We start from the raw sequence: 25,729 nt of genomic DNA, 5'->3' as shown, positions 1-25,729 counted from the left end.
TCAATGTCAAAATATTGGTGGGAGTTATCTGTTTACGTTGGTATGGGAGATGGGGGACATAGTCATTCTATGACACAGACCTGTGAATATAGCACGTTAGCTAGTTGTTTTAATCTTGTGGGCACAGGTACACTGGATTTCTTTGTGTGAGTCTGTGTGTGTGTGTGTGTGTGTGTGTGTGTGTGTGTGTGTGTGTGTGTCTCTCTCTCTCTCTCTCTCCCTCTCTCTCTCTCTCTCTCTCTCTCTCTCTCTCTCTCTCTCTCTCTCTTTCTCTCTCTCTCAGACACAGACAGTCAGACGGAGAGAAACACAGACACAGACACAGACAGTCAGACGGAGACATGCACACATACCTGTTCCAGTCTCTACTCCTCTCCAAATCAATTCCCTTGTTAATTTGTTTTCTTCATTTTGTTTGTTTGTTTGTCGTTGTTGTTTAGCTGATGTTAGAATGAATTTACCCAGTTACCCCCAAAATCCATAACACCCAGACAGCTACATAACCAGACAGCCAGACGAAGAAAACCACAGACACAGACAGTCAGACAGAGACAAGCACACATACCTGTTCCAGTCTTTACTCCTATCCCAATCAATTCCCTTGTTGATTGTTTTCTTTATTTTGTTTGTCGTTATTGTTTAGCTGTTGTAAGGATGAATTTTCTCAGTTATGGTGAAAACCATAACAGCCACCCCATGCCCACCCTTGACCTCAACACCCTCCAAAAGGCCTACGCCCAATTAACATCAATGCCCCCACCCACACACCCTTGCTCCTCATTCTTCCACCCACACAACCTGCGATCCTTCGGCCAAAAGTCCCTGCTTTTTGTTCTCCTTGTCACTCCCCTCCCTCTTCCCACCCACACCTGTTCCCACACCCACGTAAACATACACCCCCATTACCCACCTTTGATGGATCTTTTGTCTTTGTGGTGCAATGGGTACCCCGTTTACCTTTGATGTTTCGATTGTCCTAATTGGAGAACGGTCGTTAGCAACACTAGCGGATCGTGCGTTGCCATACGAAACAACATGAGCGTATAAAGTCCAGAGTTTTCGGACACCCAAGTACAACTTTGATGAGAGTTAGAAGCGGCTTGGAGGGACAGTTTTTGTTGCAAAGATCTGCAAGTTCGAGAACGTTTTCATCATGCTGCTATGGTGCTTGCTCGTCCTCGGGTTCATTCAAGGTAAGGAAGAAAGTGATTCTTATACGGTAATTAATTAACTGTTGTCGCTGTTTGCTTCAATGATGATGTTTTTTCTTTGTCAGCTGAAGTTGTGTAAATATGAGACAGAGTATCAAGATCAAAATGTGATGTATGTTACTCTGCCACCGTAGTTACTGAGTGTTCACAGTTATATAGTTTCTTTCATGGTGAGGATTTTTTGTCGGTGTTTGTTTTGTTTGTCTGTTTTTGTCTATTGTTATAGTTTCTAGTTTTTGTTGTTGTTGCTGCTGTTGTTAACGGTGGTGGTGGTGTGGGTGGTGGTGAGGATGATGGTGGTGGTGGTGTTCGTGTCTTGGTTTGCTTTGTTTTGGTTCATGTTTGCCTTAGACAAAGTGCAATACAATTTTGTTAAATGAACACATTTGTCCTTTCTTCCTCTTCTCCTCTTTCTTCTTTTTCCCCTAATCGTTGTCGTCATTGCCGTTATTAATGTTTTCGTATTATTTTTAAATTAGGTTCCGAAGGCATTACCATTGACCTAGCACCTTTTAATACGTCGGCTGTGATTGGTGGAAATGCAACCCTGGCTTGTCTCGTGTCCAATCAGGGATCGGATAAGGTCAAGTGGTATGTGGTAAGTATCTTGAAGATCTTATTAACATAACCCATGCACGGATAATTCGCCGATCTTTTGATGTTTCCATAGTTGAAGTACTCCAAGTTTTAATTTTTAAAATTTTGTATTTATGTGTGTCTTTTTCTAACTTTTTTTCTTTATTTCTTTTATGTGGGTTTTTATTTTTAAACTTTCAACTTTTGTTGTTTTAATTTTTGCCGGTTTTTTTTCTTCGGCTTCCTGTATCTTTTGAGGCCCAGATAATTCTGGAGCACTAAGATTCAATTAAAAACGCAGGGAAAAAATGTGAGATACTCCCCCTCAAAACCACAGAAAGACCCCCCCCCTCCCCCCCGTCAACAAAGAATGATCTGAATTTCACCCCCCCCCCCCCCAAAAAAAAAGAGTACAAATTGTCCTGTTCATTACTGTATAATAAATATCTTATTATCGTTGTAAATAACTATAAAGCCTAGTGCAAATAACCATGTTAGTTATGATTAACGAGCTAATAGTCCAATAGACTAACAAACTAATTAGTCTATTTACAGCCATATCGGAGAGACACGTTACAAAAATTCAAACAGAAACACATCATAACAACAAACGTAAACCTTGGATTAATATCACTTCCATATTAGGTCCTGTGGATGTAATTGACCGGTCAGATACCTCATTCAATTACCCAACCCTCGTTTATTTGATTCTTGGCATGTTATCATATTTTAAATGTTTGTCCGATTGATTTCTCTAACATTTTTTACATTTGTTTTAACACATTCTGAAATTATTACAGACAAAATATAAACAGAATATCAGCAAAGTCGATTTTCGGTGTCAATCGCTGTCGGATGTTTTTAAAGAAAACAAATCCTACAAAACTATGGTAACTCCCCACTCTTTTTCTTGACCAGCCGGGCAACTTGAACGCCCTAACAGTGGACGATACAATCACAACCAGCGGTGACCACTACGAGGTGAGTGGTCAGTACAACTTGACCATCGTCGGTGTCACAAATGACGATGAGGGGCAGTACCAGTGCGAGGTTGGAAGCAACAACTACTACGGCTCTCTTACTGTTGTGGGTGAGTCAGTGCTATGGATTTTTCGTAGGCACGTTAGTCAACTTAGTGGGTGTTTTAGGGAGTTCCCTTGGCAAATTAGTGTTTTGGGTTTGGCTGGTCAGAGTGTGTTTCTGACTCTCGTACAAGAGCAATTGTTTGTTTGTTCGTTCATGGGCTGAAACTCCCACGGCTTTTACGTGTATGACCGTTTGTACCCCGCCATTTAGGCAGCCATACGCCGCTTTCGGAGGAAGCATGCTGGGTATTTTCGTGTTTCTATAACCCACCGAACTCTGACATGGATTACAGGATCTTTTTCGTGCGCACTTGGTCTTGTGCTTGCGTGTACACACGGGGGGGTGTTCGGACACCGAGGAGAGTCTGCACACAAAGTTGACTCTGAGAAATAAATCTCTCGCCGAACGTGGGGACGAACTCACGCTGACAGCGGCCAACTGGATACAAATCCAGCGCACTACCGACTGAGCTACATCCCCGCCCGTTCAAGAGCAATCATTTTGGAGTTTCATCGGTAAAGGCCTTCCTTCATTGAGCCCGAAGTCGCCTAGCAGCGAGCGAGCTTCTTGAAGTAAACTTTACGAAGTCGACTTGGCACAATGAATGACTTAATGGTTTAAAGGTAGTGTTACAGGGTTTCGTTGGTAAGTTTTTAGTTTGCGGTTCTGTCAATAAGCTGGCATTCTTGGGGTTTTGTTGGTAAGCTATGGGTACTCAGGGGTTTAGTAACTGAGTTTGTTTGTGTTCTTGAAAGAATTCAATGGCATCGGACCTCATTAGATGTAGAAGTAGGATGCCGCACCTAGCACTGAGATACCCGGTTAACGGCCTTCTAGCATTTTATGATTTTTGTGTGTGGCATATCCTCATATTTTTGTTTTAGAATGTTCCTTCCTACAATCAGGTAACATCCAACAACAACAAAATCAAACCAAAAAATAATACAACCGTATACATTTTCCTGAGGTTGAAAATGGTTAGTTATAAGTGTACATAAATAAAATTTACTGTAGAAAGAAGAAAATAAACACACACACACGCACGCACGCACACACACACACACACACACACACACGCACGCACGCACGCACGCACGCACGCACGCACGCACACACACACACACACACAAAGAAACTAAGAGACCCGGCCCGGTATTTGTCGCCTTGCAGTGCTACCTAGCAACGTGACAGCGTACTGGAGCAGCACCCCGGCAGCCTCCAGCACGGCCAACATCACGTGCTACTCGTCACGCGCACACCCCCCTCCCTCCTTCGCCTGGTTCAAGAACAACGTGGCCCTGGACACCTCCAATGCCGTCTACACGAGTAGCAGTGATAGCTCAGGTAATTTCGTTCATGATGTTTTTGCTTTGTTTGTTTTTTCGTTGTTCTTATGGATACCTTCTTTGACTACCTTTCTTGACCAACCTTTCCTGACAACCTTTAAACAATTTTTTCCAATTGTTTAAATTTTTTTAATCACTGCATCAACCAATCTCGTGCAGATGTGTTTGACCTATAATGGAAATTGACATTTTGATGTACAAAACATTTGGCTTTTATTCGTTCATTATCTTCTTTGGATATGCATGTTTCCTTGACCACTTTATTATTTTTATTTTTATTTTTATCTCGTTGGATTTCTGAAGGTACGTGGACCTGACCTGAGGTTCATCATTATGTTAGGTGAAAATTCTCAGCATCACATTCACTTCGTTTTATGGGTATTAAAAGACGATATTTTCACCTTTATCTTTTGACCCTTTTAAAAATCGTAAACAAATAAATTGACATATATCCAAAATTAATTAAGACTCGAAAACCAGACAGGTTATTGTACGTCTAAAACGATACAATATAATACAATACAATACAATACAAAACATTTACAGGCACCGCGACCTATCGGTCTCCTTCCAGTGTAAACAGCTAGGCCAGATCTGGCCAGGGCTTTACATGGGGTAGGACTCCCTCCAATTGGTCACATACCAAAAATCAACACCCTGAATGCTTGCTGTGTTGAGTTGGAATTTGTTGGTGATTTAATTTCTTACAAAAAAACTAGTGAGAAGACTCCAGGCTCAACAGGAAGTGAACAGGTTCTTCAGCACGAATGATTTCGACTGTATTCTTCTTTCTTTGCCCAGGCTATGGAGAGGCCTACAGCACCCTACCAGTGTACCTAACGTCAAACGATGAAGGCGCCGTGTTTCGCTGTGAGGCGGACTACCCTGATTACAACGACGCTGTCAACGCTAACCTCACTACAGCCCTCAGCGGTAAGTTGGGAGGTCTTAACCGCTCATTGTCTCCCAAGTACGGATATAATTATCCGTACCCACGCATATTCCTCTGTCTGACCAGGTATGGATATATCCGCTTAGACTGTTAGCTTCAGTCGCTTCCTGAAACGTCAATCTAACGCCTGCATTCCAGCGTGTTGATACACAGTTTCTGCGCAGTTACTACAATTCTGAGTGACCTGCTGCAGCACAGCTGGTCTCGGCTAAAAAAAAACCTGGTCAACATAGGTGGGGTAGAAAGTGTTTAACCAATACCTCGACTACAGCAATGCTATGAACTGAACGCTATCCTAACTGCCGCCTTCAGTGGTAAGTTGTGAGGTTAACCAATACCTCGACTACAGCAATGCTGTCAACCGAACGCTATCCTAACTGCTGCCTTCAGCGGTAAGTTGTGAGGTCTTTACCAATACCTCGACCACAGCAATGCTGTCAACTGAACGCTATCCCAACTGCCGCCTTCAGCGGTAAGATGTGAGATCTTAACCAATACCTCGACTACAGCAATGCTGTGAACTGAACACTATCCTCACTGCCGCCATCAACGGTAAGTTGTGAGATCTTAACCAATACCTCGACCACAGCAATGGCCAATGCTGTGAACGCTATCCTAATTGCCGCCATCAGTGGTAAGTTGTGGAGTCATAACCAATACCTCGACTACAGCAATGCCGCTGCAGTGTCAACGCTATCCTCACTGCCGCCATCAACGGTAAGTTGTGAGGCCGCGACCGTACAGCCATGCTGTGAATGCTATCCTAACTGCCGACCTTAGTGGTAAGTTGTGCAAAGAAAGGTCTTACGGTAAGTTAAGATATACTACACGGTTTAAACAAAGAAATAAAGAATCGGACAGATGCCGTACAGAAACGGACAGGAAAAAAGGAGAAATGAACGAGAGAGACGTACAGACAGAGAGAGAGAGACAGAGAGAGAGAGAGAGAGAGAGAGAGAGAGAGAGAGAGAGAGAGAGAGAGAGAGAGAGAGAGAGAGAGAAAATCTATCTCTTTTTGGTCTATTTTAATTATGTTATTCATATATTTTGTGTCATTAAGAACGTTGGTGAAAGGCAAAAAAACGCACCTTTTTCTGCAGCTCCAACAGTGATTCGAAATAAAGGAAACTAGAAATGGTAAGAAATAAACTATAAACTGGTTTCTACCAGTCGCTTGAAAAAAAAAGAGGAGATGGGTGGAGGTGGTAGGGGGTTTGTAAAACTAGGGTAATTTCTCTAGGTGCGTTTTTCTGCCTTTCAGCCCCAGGGGCAGGAACGACAACCCCTGCTCTCAGTGGGTGTGACTCGCTGTGTGGAACAGCTAGCTTGGAACAGACATGGAAAGAGAAACTGACACCCACTATTGCGTACTGGTAAAGAAAACTAATGCCACTGTGATGCTGCTTGTGAAGGAATTGATTAGTCGAAGTTCTGTTCTTTTTCTTTATGTGGAGAATGGAAATTGACAAGAATATTGACAGTTCTCTATACCCGATGTATTTTTGATTTTGTGTGAGTGAGGAGTCTGCAAGTCAGCCGCTTCCTGGTTCCTCATTGATGGAAATGGTGTCTTTTTTTCTCTAAGAAAAGTGGGGGTGGGAGAGGAAAGGAGGGGAGGACACAGAGGGCGACAAGCCGGAGGGATGGGGGGGGGGGGGGGAGGGGGGGCGGGGTTCAACGACGACCCAAGCTGCACTGAAAGCAATTGTCAATGCAGAGAGTCCTTTTTCGCTCACTCAGTGTTTCACGCCCCACCCCACCCCCTAATGACAACCGACGCACGAGACAGAAAAGGAGAGAGAGAGAGAGAGAGAGAGAGAGAGAGAGAGAGAGAGAGAGAGAGAGAGAGAGAGAGAGAGAGAGAGAGTTCTTTATTTTTCGAGGGTAACAAGAATAAGCAGAGATATGTTTTTTTGCATCTGGCCCTCGCCCTAAAGAGAGAGAGAGAGAGAGAGCGAGAGAGAGAGAGAGAGAGAGAGACTGAGAGAGAGAGATAGTGTGTGTGTGTGTGTGTGTGTGTACCCTTGTGCAAGCGTGCGAGTCCTTATGGCATTTATGCCTGCACAGTCTGTGCTTTTGTTTGCCGCGATTTGTCCTTTTACATTTTTAACTACTACCATTCTCCATTGTTGCTCCTTCAGGTTCTTCGCGACCTGTGGTGTACAGTCTTGCCCTGACATTGCTGCCCTTGCTTCTGACGTTGCTACGCTGATCAAACAACAGCTCTGCACGTGAAACACGCACAACACAATCAATATTGACCCACTGACACGACCGTACTCCGATGAAACCTCTTCTGACGCTGATGAAACAACCGCTTTGCACGTGAAACTAACAAAGAAGTTATCATTGACCTTCTCAGACTGCCGCTGAGCATGTCGTCTAGCATGCTTCAAGTCCTTCCTGTTGTCTCGTGCTAGAATAACCACGAGCGCTCAAATTCTCTGTCTGTCTTTCTATCTCTGTCTCTCCACCCCCCCTCCCCCTCCCCCTTAACCCCGATCAAACCACTCCAAAACATCTTTTTTGGGGTAGCTTCTTACATTTGTATATTCAAGCCAGTCGTGCAACTCAAGTGTACGTCGTATATTGTGTCGTAATCTTTCGATTTTGTTGGATTTGTTTTCGTAAAATGAGTTCTGCCATGTTCTTTTCCTTGGCGTTACATTGGACGAGTGTGATAATTCTAGTCATCGTCAAAAAGAGCTCAGGAACTTCACTAAAAGACATACACACAGACACAGACACAGACACACACACACAGACATTGGTTCGTCGTGGAGCTCCCTGGCTAATGTTGGACGGGTGTGATAATTCTAGCCATTGTCAAACACAGCAATAATCTTCCCCTTCCGGCAAGCTACTTTGTTTGTCCTGATAAAATACTCAGCCTTCAACATTAAATTCTTCCTACCTCTAATTACCCTCCCCCCCCCCCCCCCCCCCCCCCCCCCCCCCCCCCCCCACCCCCCCCCCCCCCCCCCCCCCCCCCCCCCACCCCCTCCCACACCGAAATTATTTCGTAATTCTGTCTTTTGAGCATTATGACTGGTTATTCATGCAATTCTATTTTCATAAAATACTGAACTTACTGCTTAGTATCGCTACTCTGTGGCTTGATTTACTTCAGTGATGTTTATTACAAAGTTTTAATGTTTAAATCAAAGATAAAGCCCTTCTGTTTTGCTTTCCTGTGCCTTTAGCTGTGACGATCCGCAAAATGTGATATTTGTAAATAAAGCTGAATATCATTAAGTTTCGAGTTTCGGGTTTTACTTACTGGCTCTCTTTTTTGTGTTATGCTCTCTGTGTACTTAGTGAAACCGTCAAGAGAGAGAGAGGGAGAGAGAGAGAGGGAGAGAGAAAGAGAGAGAGAGAGAGAGAGAGACAGACAGACAGACATAGGGAGCAAGAGAGACCGACAGACAGACAGAGGGAGAAAGAGAGACAGAAACACAGTGAAAAACACACACGCACACACACAATGAGTACAAACACAAATTTCAAGAAGAGTCAAACCAGCTGTGTCTTCTAAAGTGTGTCAGAAGCTGGACAAAGAGGTTGAGCAAGTAACACAAAGTCCTGAAAGTGACTATTTCCCCCACAAATATGACAGTGTCAAACACAGACTTGGATTTTTTTTGGGGGGTGGGGGTTGGGGAAGGGAGAGGGACAAAGAGAACTGAACAGAACTTCATTTAACAAGGATAAAGATGTAAGGCTACAGACACAGCACAAGCGCAATCAGACATAATACCTGTCCGGGAACAGTACCTTGATTTCTTTGTGAAAAATTCATACTTTTCACACAACATACGGGTTATTGGCTGGGATAAAAAAAAAATTGTGAGTGCGTGTGCATGTGTATCTGTGTGCGTGTGTCTGTGAATGCCGGCCTATGTGTGCGTTGCAAAAAGTACGTAAAACTGGAGAACACACACAACCTATCAAATTCTTTCGTAGCCCATCTAAGATGATACGCATATCAAATACCAGTCAACAACCTCACACACATTATTTGTGTTATTTAGTTTTTATTCTTGAACAAAAATGTACAAAAGAACAGTGTCAACATTTAGCAAAGAAGCAGAATAGTCAAAAAACAGTAGCCAAATAATGTCACAGATATTGAAAACATACTCGGCATCAACTTGCCTACAACGGTAAGCGCTTGTGTTCTAAACTTCACATTTGTTCGTGCGGTAAGCGATGAGAAAACTGAGTAGGCATTTTGTACACTGTGGTTTATTTAACTTTGCATGAAACACAGATGCTTGAAACGCTCTTTTTGTTCACCAAAAGAACCTGCAGTAATGGTCACACATATTATATAGCTTCCTACTGCAGCGACCCTTCAAAGGACTGCCACTTCTGATCAACCCTACATGAAGTACATGTACTCTCTTTTTATCTATCACAATTAAAGCCTGTTCTAGCTACGCAAACAACACACCAAATTATGTGTTCTGATTTAATCTCAACGCCCCCTCCCCCCACCCCCTTCCAGACATCCAATTTTCTTTTTATCAAGATTACAAATTGAATGCAGTAGGCTTGTGCAATATGAAAATAAACAACTCATTTAGAACCTATTGTCTCTGCACTTCAGTGGACAGCATATAAGGGCAATCAAACATAAAAGGCAGACAGTGCAGTAGACTCGTTACATAAATCCAAATAAATGATCATAGTGCTCAGTAATACAAGCTTCTTCATTAGTGCAAAAATTACAACATCTGAAAAAAAACATACAATAGTTCAAACTCAGAAAAGGGATGAATGTTGTATCCTCCATTTTCTTTACAGACGTTAAGGACAGTTTTTTGTTTACATGCACCTTCCTTCCTTCGCCTTCTTCATCAAATACTGTTCTGGAAGTTCGGTGCAGTGGTTCCTTCATGTTGTATATAACATTAACAGCAGGCTCGATTTGACATACAGAACTCTCTTCAACAAACCAAGAACATTTTAACATCAGAACCACACATGACACTTTCTTTCTTTCTTTATTTGGTGTTTAACGTCGTTTTCAACCGTTCAAGGATATATCGCGATGGGAAAAGGGGTGGGGGTAGGGGGGGTGGGATAGAGCCACTTGTTAATTGTTTCTTGTTCACAAAAGCACTAATCAAAAAATTGCTCCAGGGGCTTGCAACGTAGTACAATATATGACCTTACTGGGAGAATGCAAGTTTCCAGTACAAAGGACTTAACATTTCTTACATACTGCTTGACTAAAATCTTTACAAACGTTGACTTAAGAAACGCTTAACAAGGGTAAAAGGAGAAACAGAATCCGTTAGTCGCCTCTTACGACATGCTGGGGAGCATCGGGTAAATTCTTCCCCCTAACCCGCGGGGGGCACATATGACACCTCACTCCTCCTCTAAACAAACGTTACAACCTACTCATAAATTGAGACCACAGACATACTTACAGGCAATTATGTACAAATGCAACAGAAATCAATGATACAGGCACCAGGAAAATGAAAATGTAAATCACAGTTATTGCATACAAGCATGGAGATGTACTATAGTAGCCTACAACATCGAACTGGTACACACTGTATCAGTACACAAGAATTAAGTTTGTTTGTTTGTTTGTTTGTTTATTTGTTGCTTAACGTCCAGCCGACTACGCAGAGCCATATCAGGACGAGGAAGGGGGGGATGAAGGGGGCCACTTGTCAAGCGATTCCTGTTTACAAATGCACTAACCCATTACTTGTGTCCCAGCAGGCTTTAGTAAAACTAAATTAATACCTACTGGAAGATTACCAGTTTCCAGTATGTTAAAATAGGCTTAACCTATCTACTGCTGGACTTACATCAGAACACTAATAGATTAAACTATACATGAATCGCGAGACAAGCGGCAAGAGAAGAGATTTTTGGAAAAAATACAGGTGAATGAGCAAGAAGGCAGAAAAAAGAAAAGAATTCATGAAGAAAAAGAGAGCATGACAGGAAAGAGGAACCAAAAATCTACCTAACAGCAAACTAGAAAGCTCCTGCGGTTCCAAAAACAGGAGGGGCCTTTAATTTCATAACCGCAGTGCCCCACTGCGGGACAAGAATTAAGTATCATTAAATCAAATTACACATGCACAGCAAAGCGAAGATTGCACAAACTTGAAAACATACCCCGAAACACTATGGCAGACTTGCCATTTTAACGTTTACAGGCCAACACAGTTTAAACCCTGAAAGTGCTCTAGCAACAAAGTGTAGTCCTCCTTCCTCTTCTATGTTCACTTTATTCATGTACCGTACTTTTCGGACTATAAGGCGATACTTTTTTCTTTTTTTTCATTTAAAATCGTGGGGTCGCCTTATACACGACGTCGCCTTATTCTCGGATAAAATAGGTTTCACAAGCACTGTTAACTTGAAATCAGATCTCTCTGGATTTTCTGGGAGTGAGAGTGACGACGATGACGACAACGAGTGACGATTGAGGTACCGCTGATCTTCTTCCCTGACTTTCTGTTTGAAACAGTGTTTCATGCCGATTTTGAGCGGTCGCCATGTTTGATCATTGATGTTGTTTTTTGGTTTTTTTCCGACGTACGATGTTTTTCCTCATTTTTTTCTTTCTTTTTTTCTCTTTCCTGCCGTCGCCTTATCCATGACATCGCCTTATTCTAGGATTTGTTCAGTTTTATTTTTAAAAGTAGGGGGTGCGCCCTATACACGGCAGCGCCTTATAGTCCGAAAAGTACGGTAATCAAATTCCTGAATTTTATTCAAATGAATAAACCAGATGTTATGTATTTGTTGTCAATTGCCAGTAGTCTACCCTGTCTGTAATAACCACACAAGAAACCAGCCAAAAGCGGTCCTTACAGACAGGTGGTACTTATGAAAATGTGAATGATATAGGAAAGACCCTTGGCAGGGTTTCTCTGGGGTGCTCGTAATGGACAGGTGCTTGTTATGAAGACGTGGTCACAAGGACTTACGTACTTATGCCTTTGACCCCGTCCGGGGCATAGGCCGCCAACAAGAGTATCTCTTGTTGACGTTTCTGTAACGAGTATTTTTTTCCATGGATGAGCTGTTAGCCCTTCGCACAACCCTCAAACTGGAGGGCCAGGGTGTATACTTAGTCTGGCCCCATTCACCTCAGACCTGTCCGGCGTGGTTACACCTGCCAGGAGCACTATGAAGGCTCCGGCCGGCATAGCTCTTTGGATCATCAGGGCACACCAGCTGCTACGCCACGTCACGAGGACATTCGACTGTATATTGTATACAATATATTCATAACAAATCCTAATCAAAAATGAAAATTACCTCCACCCCAAGACACCTTCTGAAATGTAAGTTACGAATTGTTAACAGTTATATCGCTGACCCTACAACTTTTTCTTACTCATATTTTCCATTCTGTTCTATGTCACCGAAGAGAAAGTTCCTCTGCACATGTAAGTGCTCACAAAAAAGGACAACAAGAGTATGTACCAGTCAAGCATTCATAGACTAAAAATCTACCATAGTAAAGATAAAAAAAGTTTCATGCAAGCAAACCCCTTCTCTATTTTTTTGTCTTGGAAATGACTCTCTATTTGTACTGAGAAAAAAATCATGAAAGAAAAACAACAGCACAGTAAAAAGCACAATCCACCATCTCGTCACAAAACATGTCTGTGTAAAACACACACACTAACTTCTTAGTCTCAATATTCTTGAAAATGATTGCAAGAATCAGCTAGCTGCTCCCAAAAACATCCAATCGATCACCCTCCGAATTGAAAGCACAACACAGAAAATCAAATCACGAAATAAATAAGAAACTGTGCGTCCAGTAGTCAGCCGATGATCTAAGCTCTGATGAGTTCATCGTCACTCTCCTCGAAGTCATCACTGTCCACCTCCCCTTGAATGGCCGAGCGGCGACCACGCACCACCGCAACGATGAAACCCAGCAGGACAAACTGCACACACAAAACTCGTTAGTATTATTCTCCCCTGAAATTGGAGTATGGCTGCCTAAATGGCATGAAAAAAATGGCCATTCACATAAAAGCCCACTAATGCCAACAACTGTACTTGGGAGTTCCAGCTCATTATCGCAGAAAATAATTTTACATACAAAATAAAGTACCAATCAAGGCAGAAAAAGGACTGGAGAAAATGCTTACAAAGACAAAAGCCATTACTTTTAGGCTGATTACCTTTATAAAATGTGATTCTTTCTTTATTTGGTGTTTAACGTCGTTTTCAACCACGAAGGTTATATCGCGACGGGGAAAGGGGGAAGATGGGATAGAGCCACTTGTCAATTGTTTCTTGTTCACAAAAGCACTAATCAAAAATTTGCTCCAGGGGCTTGCAACGTAGTACAATATATTACCTTACTGGGAGAATGCAAGTTTCCAGTACAAAGGACTTAACATTTCTTACATACTGCTTGACTAAAATCTTTACAAAAATTGACTATATTCTATACAAGAAACACTAAACAAGGGTGTTTGTCCCCACGTTCGGTGAGAGATTTATTTCTCAGAGTCAACTCTGTGTGCAGACTCTCCTCGGTGTCCGAACACCCCCCTTGTGTACACGCAAGCACAAGACCAAGTGTGCACGAAAAAGAACCTGTAATCCATGTCAGAGTTCGGTGGGTTATAGAAACACAAAAATACCCAGCATGCTTCCTCCGAAAACGGCGTATGGCTGCCTTAAATGGCGGGGTAAAAAACGGTCATACACGTAAAATTCCACTCGTGCAAAAAACACGAGTGTACATGGGAGTTTCAGCCCACGAACGCAGAAGAAGAAGAAGAAGACGGTGTGATTGTGAGATAATTCAACACAAAATGTCCGCTCTGCAAAGAAAGCAGCAAGGCTGTTGGTTTTTAGTGTGTGTTCAAGTGCAAGGATGGTCTGAGTGAATGCAAAATCCCTGACTTATCTATGGTCAAGTATAAGATGGTTTAAATAGGAAGTAATTGGTATCTTTAAGCTTGTACAGGTCAAAATGAAAATATTATACAAAACACACACACACACACACAAATATACGCACACAAACACATATACAGAAGAACATACACACTTTGCCAGAATTTTGTAGCCTTATTTCAAACTCATAACTGAGTACCCAGTACTTACCCCAAGAAAACCCCATGTGAGGAAGTAGTAAGCAGCGCCGAAGAACCACATCTTGTAGAAGAACCGTGTCAGGAGCAGGGACATACGAGTTATGGTGCATTCGCCTGGAAGCCATAAGATGATGTTGGATTACAGTCTGCACTTCTATTTACTTGCCAGGACTCAGAGTCAAATTAATGCTTCAGGAACAACTCTCAAAATCTGAATGTGCCTAATCCCAACTTGCTGATCTTAGATTAATGCATGGGGGAGGGGGGGGGTGTAGGGATGGAGGAAAAGAGAGAGAGAGAGAGAGAGAGAGAGAGAGAGAGAGAGAGAGAGAGAGAGAGAGAGAGAGAGAGAGAGAGAGAGAGAGAGTGAGAAAGAAAGAAAGAGAGAGAGAGAAGAAAGAGAGAGAGAGAGAGAAAGAAAGAGAGAGAGAGAGAGAGAGAGAGAGAGAGAGAGAGAGAGAGAGAGAGAGAGAGAAAGAGAGAGAGAGAGAGAGATTTCCACACATCTTTCACAAGAACCAATTCTACTTACATTCCCAGAGACCAGCTATGTATGTACATGGACCCAAATGTTCGTGTAAGATCTCCATAAACATTTTTTTGTGAATTGTTATGAACGTCCCATGGTTAATCTAACCTATTGGTCCACAGAAGGAAACATCAAACAATGATACTTTACAGTTTTCCTGTTAAAAAGTCCAACCCCCACTCAGAAACGATTTTTTTTACAGCAAATGTAAGAAAATACATAAAAGGAAAACAAACAAATACCTGTAGAAGCCTCTGTAGTACATGGTTCCAGGGAATAAGTGGTTGTGTTGCCTGTTCCAGTGGAATTTTTCTGAAAAACAACAGCTCATTTCTTTTGATCCAAATCCTTAACAAAATATAAGAAGATGCAATGCTGTACTAGAAGCAAACCTATAGTCTTTCGGATGAGACGAAAAACCGAGGTCCCTTCGTGTACACTACATTGGGGTGTGCACGTTAAAGATCCCACGATTGACAAAAGGGTCTTTCCTGGCAAAACTGTATAGGCATAGATAAAAAATGTCCACCAAAATACCCGTGTGACTTGGAATAATAGGCCGTGAAAAGTAGGATATGCGCCGAAATGGCTGCGATCTGCTGGTCGATGTGAATGCGTGATGTATTGTGTAAAAAAATTCCATCTCACACGGCATAAATAGATCCCTGCGCCTTGAGTCCGAGTCTGGAGATATGCGCGCGATATAAGACTTCATATAATAATAAAAAAGTTATTTTTCTTCTCCTTCTTTGTTCACTATTCCACATTGCAAACCATTAACTCACACATCAAGTGGGATTGCTTAGACAGATTTTTTTCCGCAATATTAACCATCAAATTCTGGTAAGACCCAAGGAGACAATATAATAGATAAAGTGCTCACAAACATGAGAGTCTAGATCACAACGCAACTGCCTCTCATTCTACAGGGAGACAACTCCTGCAGGCTACATACCAGGTAGTGCTGGGAACCAAACGAGGAATACTGTGGCGTCAGCTCATACACGATGATGTTGACAGCCAGAATCAGGAACATCAGGATCATGCAGAACATCAGCAAACCCTGTGGGACTGTGCGTCGTGGTCTGACCTTGTACATCTGTCAACACACAACACACGTCAACATAACAACATCAGCAAGCCCTGTAAGACTGTGTCGTGGTCTGACCTTGTACATCTGTCAACACACGTCAACATAACAACATCAGCATGCCCTGTGGGACCGTGTGTCGTGGTCTGACCTTGTACATCTGTTAACACTCAACACATGTCAACATAACAACATCAGCAAGCCCTGTAAGACTGTGTCGTGGTCTGACCTTGTATATCTGTCAACACACAACACATGTCAACATAACAACATCAGCAAGCCCTGTAAGACTGTGTCGTGGTCTGACCTTGTATATCTGTCAACACACAACACATGTCAACATCAGCAAGCCCTGTAAAACTGTGCGTCGTGGTCTGACCTTGTACATCTGTCAACACACAACACATGTCAACATAACAACATCAGCAAGCCCTGTAAGACTGTGCGTCGTGGTCTGACCTTGTACATCTGTCAACACACAACACATGTCAACATAACAACATAAGCAAGCCCTGTAAGACTGTGCGTCGTGGTCTGACCTTGTACATCTGTCAACACACATCAACATAACAACATCAGCATGCCCTGTGGGACCGTGCGTCGTGGTCTCACCTTGGACATCTGTCAACACACAACACATGTCAACATGACATCATCAGCAAGCACTGTAGGACAGTGCGTCATCGTCTGACCTTGTACATCTGTCAACACACAAAACACGTGAACATAACATCAGCAAGCCCTGTAGGACCGTGCGTCGTGGTCTCACCTTGTACATCTGTCAACACATGTCAACAAACAACACATGTCAACATGACAACATCAGCAAGTCCTGTGGGACCGTGCGTCGTGGTCTCACCTTGTACATCTGTCAACACACAACACATTTCAACATCAGCAAGCCCTGTGGGACCGTGCGTCGTGGTCTCACCTTGTACATCTGTCAACACATGTCAACATCAGCAATCCCTACAGGACTATAACTATAAGGCTTGGTTGCATGTTTTGTCAACATTACAGATGACATGGTCAACAGAATGTTTTTGTTTAAATGGACACACTGTCAATCTCCTGAACTCCAGCTGTACCTGAAAGACTGCATCTTTCCAACAGACGCAGAATGCATTGCACACTGAAACAATCTTTGTTAACAATGTATTTTTGTTGAAAAAAGTTTATCTGTCAAACCAAAGCTCTTGAGTTGATCACACTGGAAAGTCTGACTGATCAGCAATCTATAAAAAAAAAACACACACCATAAGATACCTACAAACTAAAGGAAAAATCGAAAGCAACTGAAGAAAAAAGATGCCCCAAAAATAAGAAAGAGAGGGAAATGGATAAAGCAGACAATTAAACAAAAGACAGGAGAAGACAGTAGAGAAGTGACAACAGGAGAGAGACAAGGCTGACCCCCATACCCTGATCCAGAGGAACCAGATGCCAATTCTGCGCACACCCGTCATGGAGCACAGCACAAAGTACACAATGACCCCCGTCATTAGGATGTAGTCCAGAGGGAACACCTGAAGACACAAGAGACAATTCTGAAGAACAATCGACAAAATCGGATCTTGAAAAGGAGGGAGTCTTAAAATGGGGGCAAATTTAAAGAGGTTATGAACAGAAAATCCAAATCCTTATTCAATGTAATGTATTTTAAACATCAGACACTCTACAGCAATTTTTGTTACCTTGTTAGGACATTAAAATCTTGAATCTTGAAAATAGAAAGACACATGTAGGAGAATGCAGTTGGGGGTTACTAAGCTGTGAGCAGAAACCCTGCAGAACTTCAAAAATAGCAAACAGGAACACGAAGCAGAAGCTGGGAAAACTACCTATCTGTCTGAAAAATGAAGGAAGGAGGTTCTTAATTGCAACATACAAAGTAGATAAACATAGGACCGAGTTTCTTGATGCTATTCATGTGTATTGTTATTCGTAGCTTAATACTGTACAGCTCAGAGTGCATGGAATTGTTTTGTGGTTCCCACTTAATAAGCCTTCATTATTATTACAGTTATTATTATGTTGGCTGTCACCTTTTGACAGTAGACAAGGACAATGTCGATGGGGTTTGGCAGGTGGCGTGTGGGCAGAGCATAGCCCATCTTGTAGCCCAGACCGTGCATCGCCTTGTCAATGCTGCACACACAAAATACATCCATGTAAAACTGCATCAAACACTTGTGAAAAGACACCCGTGGGACCAGCAAAATGTGTCTCTACGTTGCAGATGGCCTTTTATTACAGGTATATTTTGGCCTGGATAGATAATGCAGTGGAGCCTTTTTTTTTTACTCTTTATTACTGAAATTCTGTCAAACAAAATTCAAGAAAAACACTGAAGAAGCACTTATAGTCATCAGCAATGAAATACTCTTTCTTAAAGAAATTCAAACAAAATCCCAGATGAATACTGGGGAAGCACATCCTTCGTTATCAGCAGATGGCCTTTCATGACAGGTGTATTTTGGTCAAGAAAGATAATGCAGTGGAACCCTTTGTACTCTTCCTTGGTGAAATTCTGTCAAACAAAATCCCAGATAAATACTGAAGAAGCGCTTACTTAGTCATCAGCATATGGATACTCTTTTTAAAAAAATGAAATCAAGTCCAAAACAAAATCCAAGATAAATACTGGAGAAGCACTTACTTGGTCATCAGCAGAGAGATGAAGATCAGCACACCAAGCAGAAGGGACAAAATGCCAAAGAGGATCTCCAACGGTCGCAGGACCACCAGACATTTCCGGAGCCAGCTCTTCTCCTCGGCTTCCAGGTGGCGCTCACGGCGAACCAGCTGTCGTTCTTCCTCCTCCAAGTTTGCATCACGACTTCGGTCCCGAGACGAGGCGGGTCTGCCAATCCCGTACTGTGGAAGAACCATCTTCATGTCATAGCATTAGTATATGTGTATTTGCTGGAACTGTACAGGTGTTTTCGGCTGAAGAAAAATCATTCGCTGTAATTTTGGGACTACAACCTGCTACCTGTCATCAGGCACAATCGAACATTAACTTTTCAAAACAAAATAGATTTTTTCCATGCATAAGGTCCTACTGTGCACAACCCCCCCCCATCCACATCTAAGACCTCCAAATTTAGGTTTTAAAAGAAAGGTAGCCTTAAAAAGGAGGTAAACTCTTCGACAGGTAAATGTGAATTTGTTGTCCGAATCGTTTTTCCTTTTTCCTGCACACTTCAACAACTGTCTTGTGGATACAATGTCTTGTTGTTACATAAGCCACAGATAATCACATTCATACACCTGTAAACCTTTTCTTCAGGGTTGAAACAGCACGCAAAAAAAATTACGACTGCGTTCAAATGACTAAAAAGAACATCCGTCTCTGAATGACAGTTACGCATACAAATCACAAATATTTTATGTTAGGCAGTGACTCACTGATCTAATAAGAGATTTTTCATTTGTACTTGTCATGCATGATGTATATCGATATGTATTTTCCCTTTTCTTTTCAAAGACTTAATTTGATGCAAACTCTTCTTCACCTGTGCAAATTGTTTCTTACTGTATAGCGCTTCATGCTGTAAGGGAAGCTCTACATAAATGTACAATTATTATTATCACCGTTATCAATTATTTTCTCTCCCCTCTTTTACCTTGTCACGGATGGCTTGGCGACGTCCCTCTGTGGATTCCCTATCAGAGCGTACAGCCAAGCGTTCCTTTTTGACGCTCTTCTTCCCAGCCAGAAGTTCAATGGGAAGGGCTGACATTCCATAGGCCTGTAGATTTCAGTAAAAAAATATTTTTACAAATCTGTGCGCTCATGGAAATATTACTGGTGAAATTTTTTTTAGCAGATTTCTAAATATTGGCACATGCCCCGACACATCACACTCTGATCTTGGACAAAAGGCTAGGAAGTCCTAGGGGGGTAAAAAAAACAAAAAGGTTGCACTTTTCACATATCAGATTATAACTTTGGTCCACAAATGGTCCTCAACAGATGCACCAGCATTTATCTAAAGATTGATTAAAAGATTTGATCAATTAATATAAATAAACCTCAATCAGAATATATACAGACAACTCAGTGGTCTTAGGCATTTCAGCCATCTGTTTTACCTTTCATTTTATGTAATCCAAATGACTGGTGTTTACAGACACTTGCCATATGAGATGCTTTTTGGTGTGTATAATGGAGCACACAAACAAAACAATGGAAACATGTGATGACTGATTGAAAAGGGAAAAAAAATAGAGCACTGACTGTGTAGGTGACGAAGCCCAGCATTCCAAACAAACTCAGCACGCTGATCACAAAGGAAATGGCATCCTCCCCGCCTGCAAACAAAATCCAAAGTTATAACATTTTGTACATCCAAGTGTAACTACTGGACAAGATACAAATTCCAAAGTTAAGAGATTTTGTACATTCAAATGAAACTTCATGTACTGGACTAGGTACAAATTCCAAAAATATTCCAAACTATACAAATTAATCCATGTGGACTGTGCATAAAACTGGTCATTTCATTTTCCTTCGAATACAAACATTTAGATAGCCCAACAAGTTGCTTGAACGTCAGTGCAGAACCAACCAAAATACGAACAGATCCCAAAACAGTCTCACTTTATAATAAGCATTCATCCTGGGAAAGTTCTGTTTAGTCAAGGTTACACCCCTCGGTCTCAGAAAAAACTGCATCAGTTGTGAGGATATTTTCTTCACTTCAAAGCTCAGAGAATATAGATTGTAATATAGGGGAGCTTCTCTTTAAGACCCCCTGTTGTAACACCTCCCTCTTTCAAGACCATAGTATTTCAGATGTTTTGTTCACAACACCTGTAAATTGACCTCCATTTCAAGACTCCCTCCCTATTACGACCTTTTTGTTTGTTTGCTTAACGCCCAGCCGACCACGAAGGGCCATATCATGGCGGTGCTGCTTTGACATATAACGTGCGCCACACACAAGACAGAAGTCGCAGCACAGGCTTCATGTCTCACCCAGTCACATTATTCTGACACCGGACCAACCAGTCCTAGCACTAACCCCATAATGCCAGACGCCAGACGGAGCAGCCACTAGATTGCCAATTTTAAAGTCTTAGGTATGACCCGGCCGGGGTTCGAACCCACGACCTCCCGATCACGAGGCGGACGCCTTACCACTAGGCCAACCGTGCCGGTCCTATTACGACCTGATTTTCTCAGGTGTTTGGAGGTCTCAAGAAGGAGGTTTGATTGCATGTCAACCACAGTTCAAAGCAAACAAATATTATTACACACAGACTGACAAAAACGATACCCACCATTGCTGCCAAGTCCTTCAAACAAGTCCTGTATCTTTTGCCAGTCTGTGCTGTTCTGACTGGGAGGTGACTTGGTTGGCACGAAAGCTCTGGAGGAAAGAACATACGAGACATAATTTGGAGGTACAACCCTGAGAAAGTATATAAATGGATACATATCTGTCTGGTTCTGCTTCAAAAGAAAGACGAAAGAGCACCCTTGTTTCAAATACACACACACTCATTAAAAATTTGGACAAGTAAAATCAAAACTTTTCAATGTCTAAGTAATGCAAGTGGGTGATAAATGATCAGCTTACCCAATCAGTAACAAGACAGCAGCGATGATCACAAACACGATCAGGTATTTCAAGCTGGTGCAGCATCGCTGAAAAACACAAAAGTGAAGCTCATTACTAAAACTGTCTTGTGCACAATCATTATCTCTCAGCATTGTTTATTTACAGGAGTTTTTTCTTCCACACAAACTTACCAGCTCAATCTAAGTGATCATGTAATACAGTTAAAAAACATCAAGTTCTAACCCCTTTGAATTTTGTATTTTGCGTAAGTGCTAGTAAGAAAGGACTACAATCTGCTGTGAAAAAGAAACATTTTCCTTAACTCAAGTAAACAATGTTAAAACAAAACAAAATTTGTGATCACCATGACAAAGACAGCACAATAGAAATTTCCATTTTTCTTCTTCCCCTAAAGACTTTTTCTTCCGTAGAACACACACAAGAAGCCTTCAGAAACAAACATTTGAATTGTGCTGTGACTCAGTGTGAGTATGTGACTCAGTGTGAGTAAAGATCTCTTTTGATTCAACAGTGTGTGTCTCATCAAGTCACTTTCTCTGTTAGATTTCAGGTAAAAATGCTTACCGATTTACAGGTTGAGTTCTCCTCTTTCTCCTCATAGAAGAAATACATGAAGGGCAGAAGGATGAAGAAACAGAAGCAGATGATACCATACAGGGCTGTCCACATAAAACAAACAAACACACCAATCATTTGAAGTAAAGAAACTCAACTAAGTGGAATCATAAATAAACTATTTAACAAAATATTTGCAACAGGAATATTTGCTCTACCATTCATGCTAAAAGATCAACTGCGTCTGATATTTTTGTATTACCCAAAGTACACGTACAGAATGTACAATCAAAAATATAAACAAATAAACAAAACATAACAATAGCACTCTTATCCCAATTTGTCCACATTACCAAACACAACTTTCTTTGATGTTAGTTACCTGTTAAGGTGCTCAGGTTTTACTTTCAGTTTTGTGTTATTTACCATCCAAATAAAAGACAGAATTATTTCATTTAGCAAACAGGAAAAAAAGAGAGACACTGAGAGTGAGACACACTCTTTCTATCCCTCTCTCTCTCTTACACACACACACACACATACACAAATACAATCATAATTTTTCATACCATAGTAGGCATAGAGCACTGAACTCTCCAGGTCACTCCTTGTTGTACTGCTGTTGGCCCAGTCCTGCACATTACAAACCATTCACACATCAAGTCAGATTAATATAAGCTTTCTTTCGCATTATTATTAAAAAAAAGTACAGCTACAATACATCCAAATGTCACAGAAACAAAACTCCCAGAATATCAGTCACCCTTGCAGATGTTGTACATAGGTATGTCTACCAAGAAAGAGCTGAGCAAAAGTTAGAATGTACAGCATAAGTCAAAATGGAAACACCTAACAATAACAACAAGAAAAACAGTACCATTGTACCAGATTATACTGACAAGTCCTCCTAGTGGTAAACTATTACTAGTATTAGTCTCCAATACTCAGACATGGGAATTCCAAAATAGAAAAAAACTCTGAAAATGGGCTGAGGTCCAGGGGCCGCCTAGGCCCCAGCAGGGTACAGGGTTGGAGGGACCAGGGGGGCGAAGCCTCCTGGAAGGAAAACGAATTTTAGCATTTTAGACCAATATTTAGATAGTTCTCGTGTGAGCAAATAATGGATAGAGAGACAATAGTAGTCATATAATTTAATTTACCTTATTTTTGCCGCGGACAAGTTTTTTTCTTCGCTGAAACATAATTTCCTGTTCGCGGAAATCCGCGATTTCGCGGACAATTCCCATGCCTGAATACTTTAATTGTGCAAATCAGCATGCCACTATGATACCCACCTTGAAGGTTCCATCAGAGTTTTTCATGTACGAGACGAGGAAAATGTCAACTGGCACCAGGTCAGAGGTCAGCAGCGTGACACTCAGGGCGAAGATGGCAGTCAGGGTAGAGGACAACTCACTGTCATACTTGCTCATGTAGTAGCGGATGTAGAATGCAGAGAAAAGCAGCGTCAACTGAACAAAGAATCAATAATTATGTGTTTTGAATAGTAGGCATTCAGGAGTAACTGTGCATTACAAATTAGAACACTTCACATCTGCAGACTGGCAAAGACGTACGTTGACATCTTGAATGAGAAATTCTTTCTCTCTCTCTCTCTGTCTTACACTGCATGCATGCACACACACACACATACAGGCCATAACAATTAGGGTTGGTAGGTTGTATTTTAATTTTTATTTTTTCCGATTGAATTTTCAGTGTATTTCAGTTTTCACACACAAAATTTGTTTGATTACACAGGCGCACTTGGTAGCAAACTGGCCCGAAATCGTGCCAGCTGTATGTGTCTCCTTGATGCTGGTGAAGAACGAGTAACATTCCTTGTGTGTATGTTAATCTGTGTATGTGTTTGCGTGTGCACGGTGGGCATGTGTGGGTGTCTGTGTGTGTATGATTTTCTAGCAAATATTACTGATCTATTAACTATTTCTTACCCTTAGGCATTAATTAATGTCAATAATTAAGTGCTTAAATCATTCATGGACCTGAAGCAAGTGAAAGTGTCAGTTTCAGTATCACAGAACTAATAGAGTGAGAGCTGTGCGGTGTCTACTTTTGTTTAGAAGTGAACCTGGGCCGACATACTTTCATTTCTGTCTATAGTCTGCTTAACTGACTTAAATTGTCAATTATATTAACTGTTAACATTTCTTAAACTGACAAGAGAAAGGAGCCGAACTATTCCTTCAGCGCTCCAGGTTGCCGGAAGACAATCGCAAATCAACAACAAATGAGGTCATGTGACTCAATATGACTCGATCAGTGGCCGGATGATCATGATCAAAACACTATTTTGCAGCTAATGATTGTTTTCGGTCCTACGGCAACGGTAGACTAGCAGATGTGCAGATACAAGTTCGCCAAACTCCACTTTCAACGATAAAAGCGTGTCACTTACCACAAGAACGACTACAAACGGGATCCAGCCAGCCGCGAGGACTGAGCTGGGAATCGACATCTTGCTTTCTGTTTTGTTACGATTACATGCTGATTGAAAACTGCGAATTTGAAGATTGAACGATTTATGGATAGACGTTCTTGTGTGCAGTTCGCTCCCTTGTGTCTTTCAGCCGTACTGACATTTCTTTTGGAGAGTTATTTTCTTCCCGCAAGGCCCAGTTTGCTTTCTGATGATTTGTTTGCAACTGTTGAAATTCAGAGATTTTATTAAGTGGACAACATCTTTCTCTGAATATGGAATAAATGAATTGAATGCTATGGCATTTCAAGTTTTAATCACCGTGACTGACACGCTGGGTAGTTCATCATGTTATCATCAGTTGATTTCTTTTTTCTACTGGATTTCTTTTTCGCAAAAAGAAATATACAGCATTAAAATATAAATAACACATTCATGAGCACATATCGAGGGCATCAACGGCAACACTGTAAGGGAATCACATAAGCTGCTCTCTGATACTCTTGGTTGTTGTTTTTCTTTCTTCTGTCTATCTCTGTGTCTATCTTCTTTTTACATTTAGTCGAGTTTTGATTAAATGTTTTAACGTAGAGGGGGGAATCGAGACGAGGGTCGTGGTGTATGTGCGTGTGTCTGTCTGTGTGTGTGTGTGTGTGTGTGTGTGTGTGTAGAGCGATTCAGACTAAACTACTGGACCGATCTTTATGAAATTTGACATGAGAGTTCCTGGGTATGATATCCCCGAACGTTTTTTTCATTTTTTTGATAATCGTCTTTGATGACGTCATATCCGGCTTTTCGTGAAAGTTGAGGCGGCACTGTCACGCCATCATTTTTCAACCAAATTGGTTGAAATTTTGGTCAAGTAATCTTCGACGAAGCCCGGACTTCGGTATTGCATTTCAGCGTGGTGGCTTAAAAATCAATTAATGACTTTGGTCATAAAAAATCTGAAAATTGTAAAAAAAATATTTTTTTTATAAAACGATCCAAATTTACGTTTATCTTATTCTCCATCATTTGCTGATTCCAAAAACATATAAATATGTTATATTTGGATTAACAACAAGCTCTGAAAATTAAATATATAAAAATTATTATCAAAATTAAATTTTCCAAATCAATTTAAAAACACTTTCATCTTATTCCTTGTCGGTTCCTGATTCCAAAAACATATAGATATGATATGTTTGGATTACAAACACGCTCAGAAGGTTAACACGAAGAGAGGTACAGAAAAGCGTGC

The 25,729-nt window shown here is 41.4% G+C and overlaps 2 protein-coding genes across 2 annotated transcripts; one reads left to right on the top strand and one right to left on the bottom strand.

Moving 5' to 3' along the window:
* Window positions 1-1,095: 1,095 nt before the first annotated feature.
* Window positions 1,096-6,548, top strand: LOC138967721 (junctional adhesion molecule A-like). The gene is made up of 6 exons (XM_070340376.1): window positions 1,096-1,193; window positions 1,691-1,809; window positions 2,706-2,877; window positions 4,044-4,217; window positions 5,021-5,152; window positions 6,433-6,548. The coding sequence occupies exons 1-6, from the start codon at window positions 1,154-1,156 to the stop codon at window positions 6,546-6,548; spliced, it is 753 nt and encodes a 250-aa protein (XP_070196477.1). The 5' UTR covers window positions 1,096-1,153.
* A 2,637-nt stretch (window positions 6,549-9,185) lies between these two features.
* LOC138966806 (probable lysosomal cobalamin transporter) lies at window positions 9,186-24,573 on the bottom strand. Its single transcript, XM_070339146.1, has 15 exons — window positions 24,463-24,573; window positions 23,339-23,515; window positions 22,613-22,676; window positions 22,053-22,147; window positions 21,486-21,553; window positions 21,187-21,275; window positions 20,141-20,214; window positions 19,527-19,652; window positions 18,557-18,774; window positions 17,943-18,045; window positions 17,319-17,423; window positions 15,763-15,906; window positions 15,050-15,119; window positions 14,289-14,392; window positions 9,186-13,111 (listed from the first exon to the last, which is right to left on the bottom strand). Exons 1-15 carry the CDS (start codon window positions 24,520-24,522, stop codon window positions 12,998-13,000), a joined length of 1,611 nt encoding a protein of 536 aa, XP_070195247.1. The 5' UTR covers window positions 24,523-24,573; the 3' UTR covers window positions 9,186-12,997.
* Window positions 24,574-25,729: the final 1,156 nt, after the last annotated feature.

This window comes from Littorina saxatilis, linkage group LG5 (genome assembly GCF_037325665.1).
Source record: "Littorina saxatilis isolate snail1 linkage group LG5, US_GU_Lsax_2.0, whole genome shotgun sequence".
NCBI classification, from domain to species: Eukaryota; Metazoa; Mollusca; class Gastropoda; order Littorinimorpha; family Littorinidae; genus Littorina; species Littorina saxatilis.
The sequence above is the reverse complement of the archived record's forward strand: the minus strand, read 5'-3'. Positions and strand labels throughout refer to the sequence as shown.

Excerpts from the sequence above, each read along its gene's own strand:
- LOC138966806 (XM_070339146.1), bottom strand. The coding sequence starts at position 24,522 with ATGTCGATTCCCAGCTCAGTCCTCGCGGCTGGCTGGATCCCGTTTGTA. Across the intron at positions 18,046-18,556 it reads ATCTCTCTGCTGATGACCAA|CATTGACAAGGCGATGCACG; the intron begins GTAAGTGCTTCT and ends TTGTGTGTGCAG. Across the intron at positions 15,120-15,762 it reads TTGGTTCCCAGCACTACCTG|AAAAATTCCACTGGAACAGG; the intron begins GTATGTAGCCTG and ends GTTGTTTTTCAG.
- LOC138967721 (XM_070340376.1), top strand. The coding sequence starts at position 1,154 with ATGCTGCTATGGTGCTTGCTCGTCCTCGGGTTCATTCAAG. Across the intron at positions 1,810-2,705 it reads ATAAGGTCAAGTGGTATGTG|CCGGGCAACTTGAACGCCCT; the intron begins GTAAGTATCTTG and ends TTTCTTGACCAG. Across the intron at positions 4,218-5,020 it reads GAGTAGCAGTGATAGCTCAG|GCTATGGAGAGGCCTACAGC; the intron begins GTAATTTCGTTC and ends TTCTTTGCCCAG.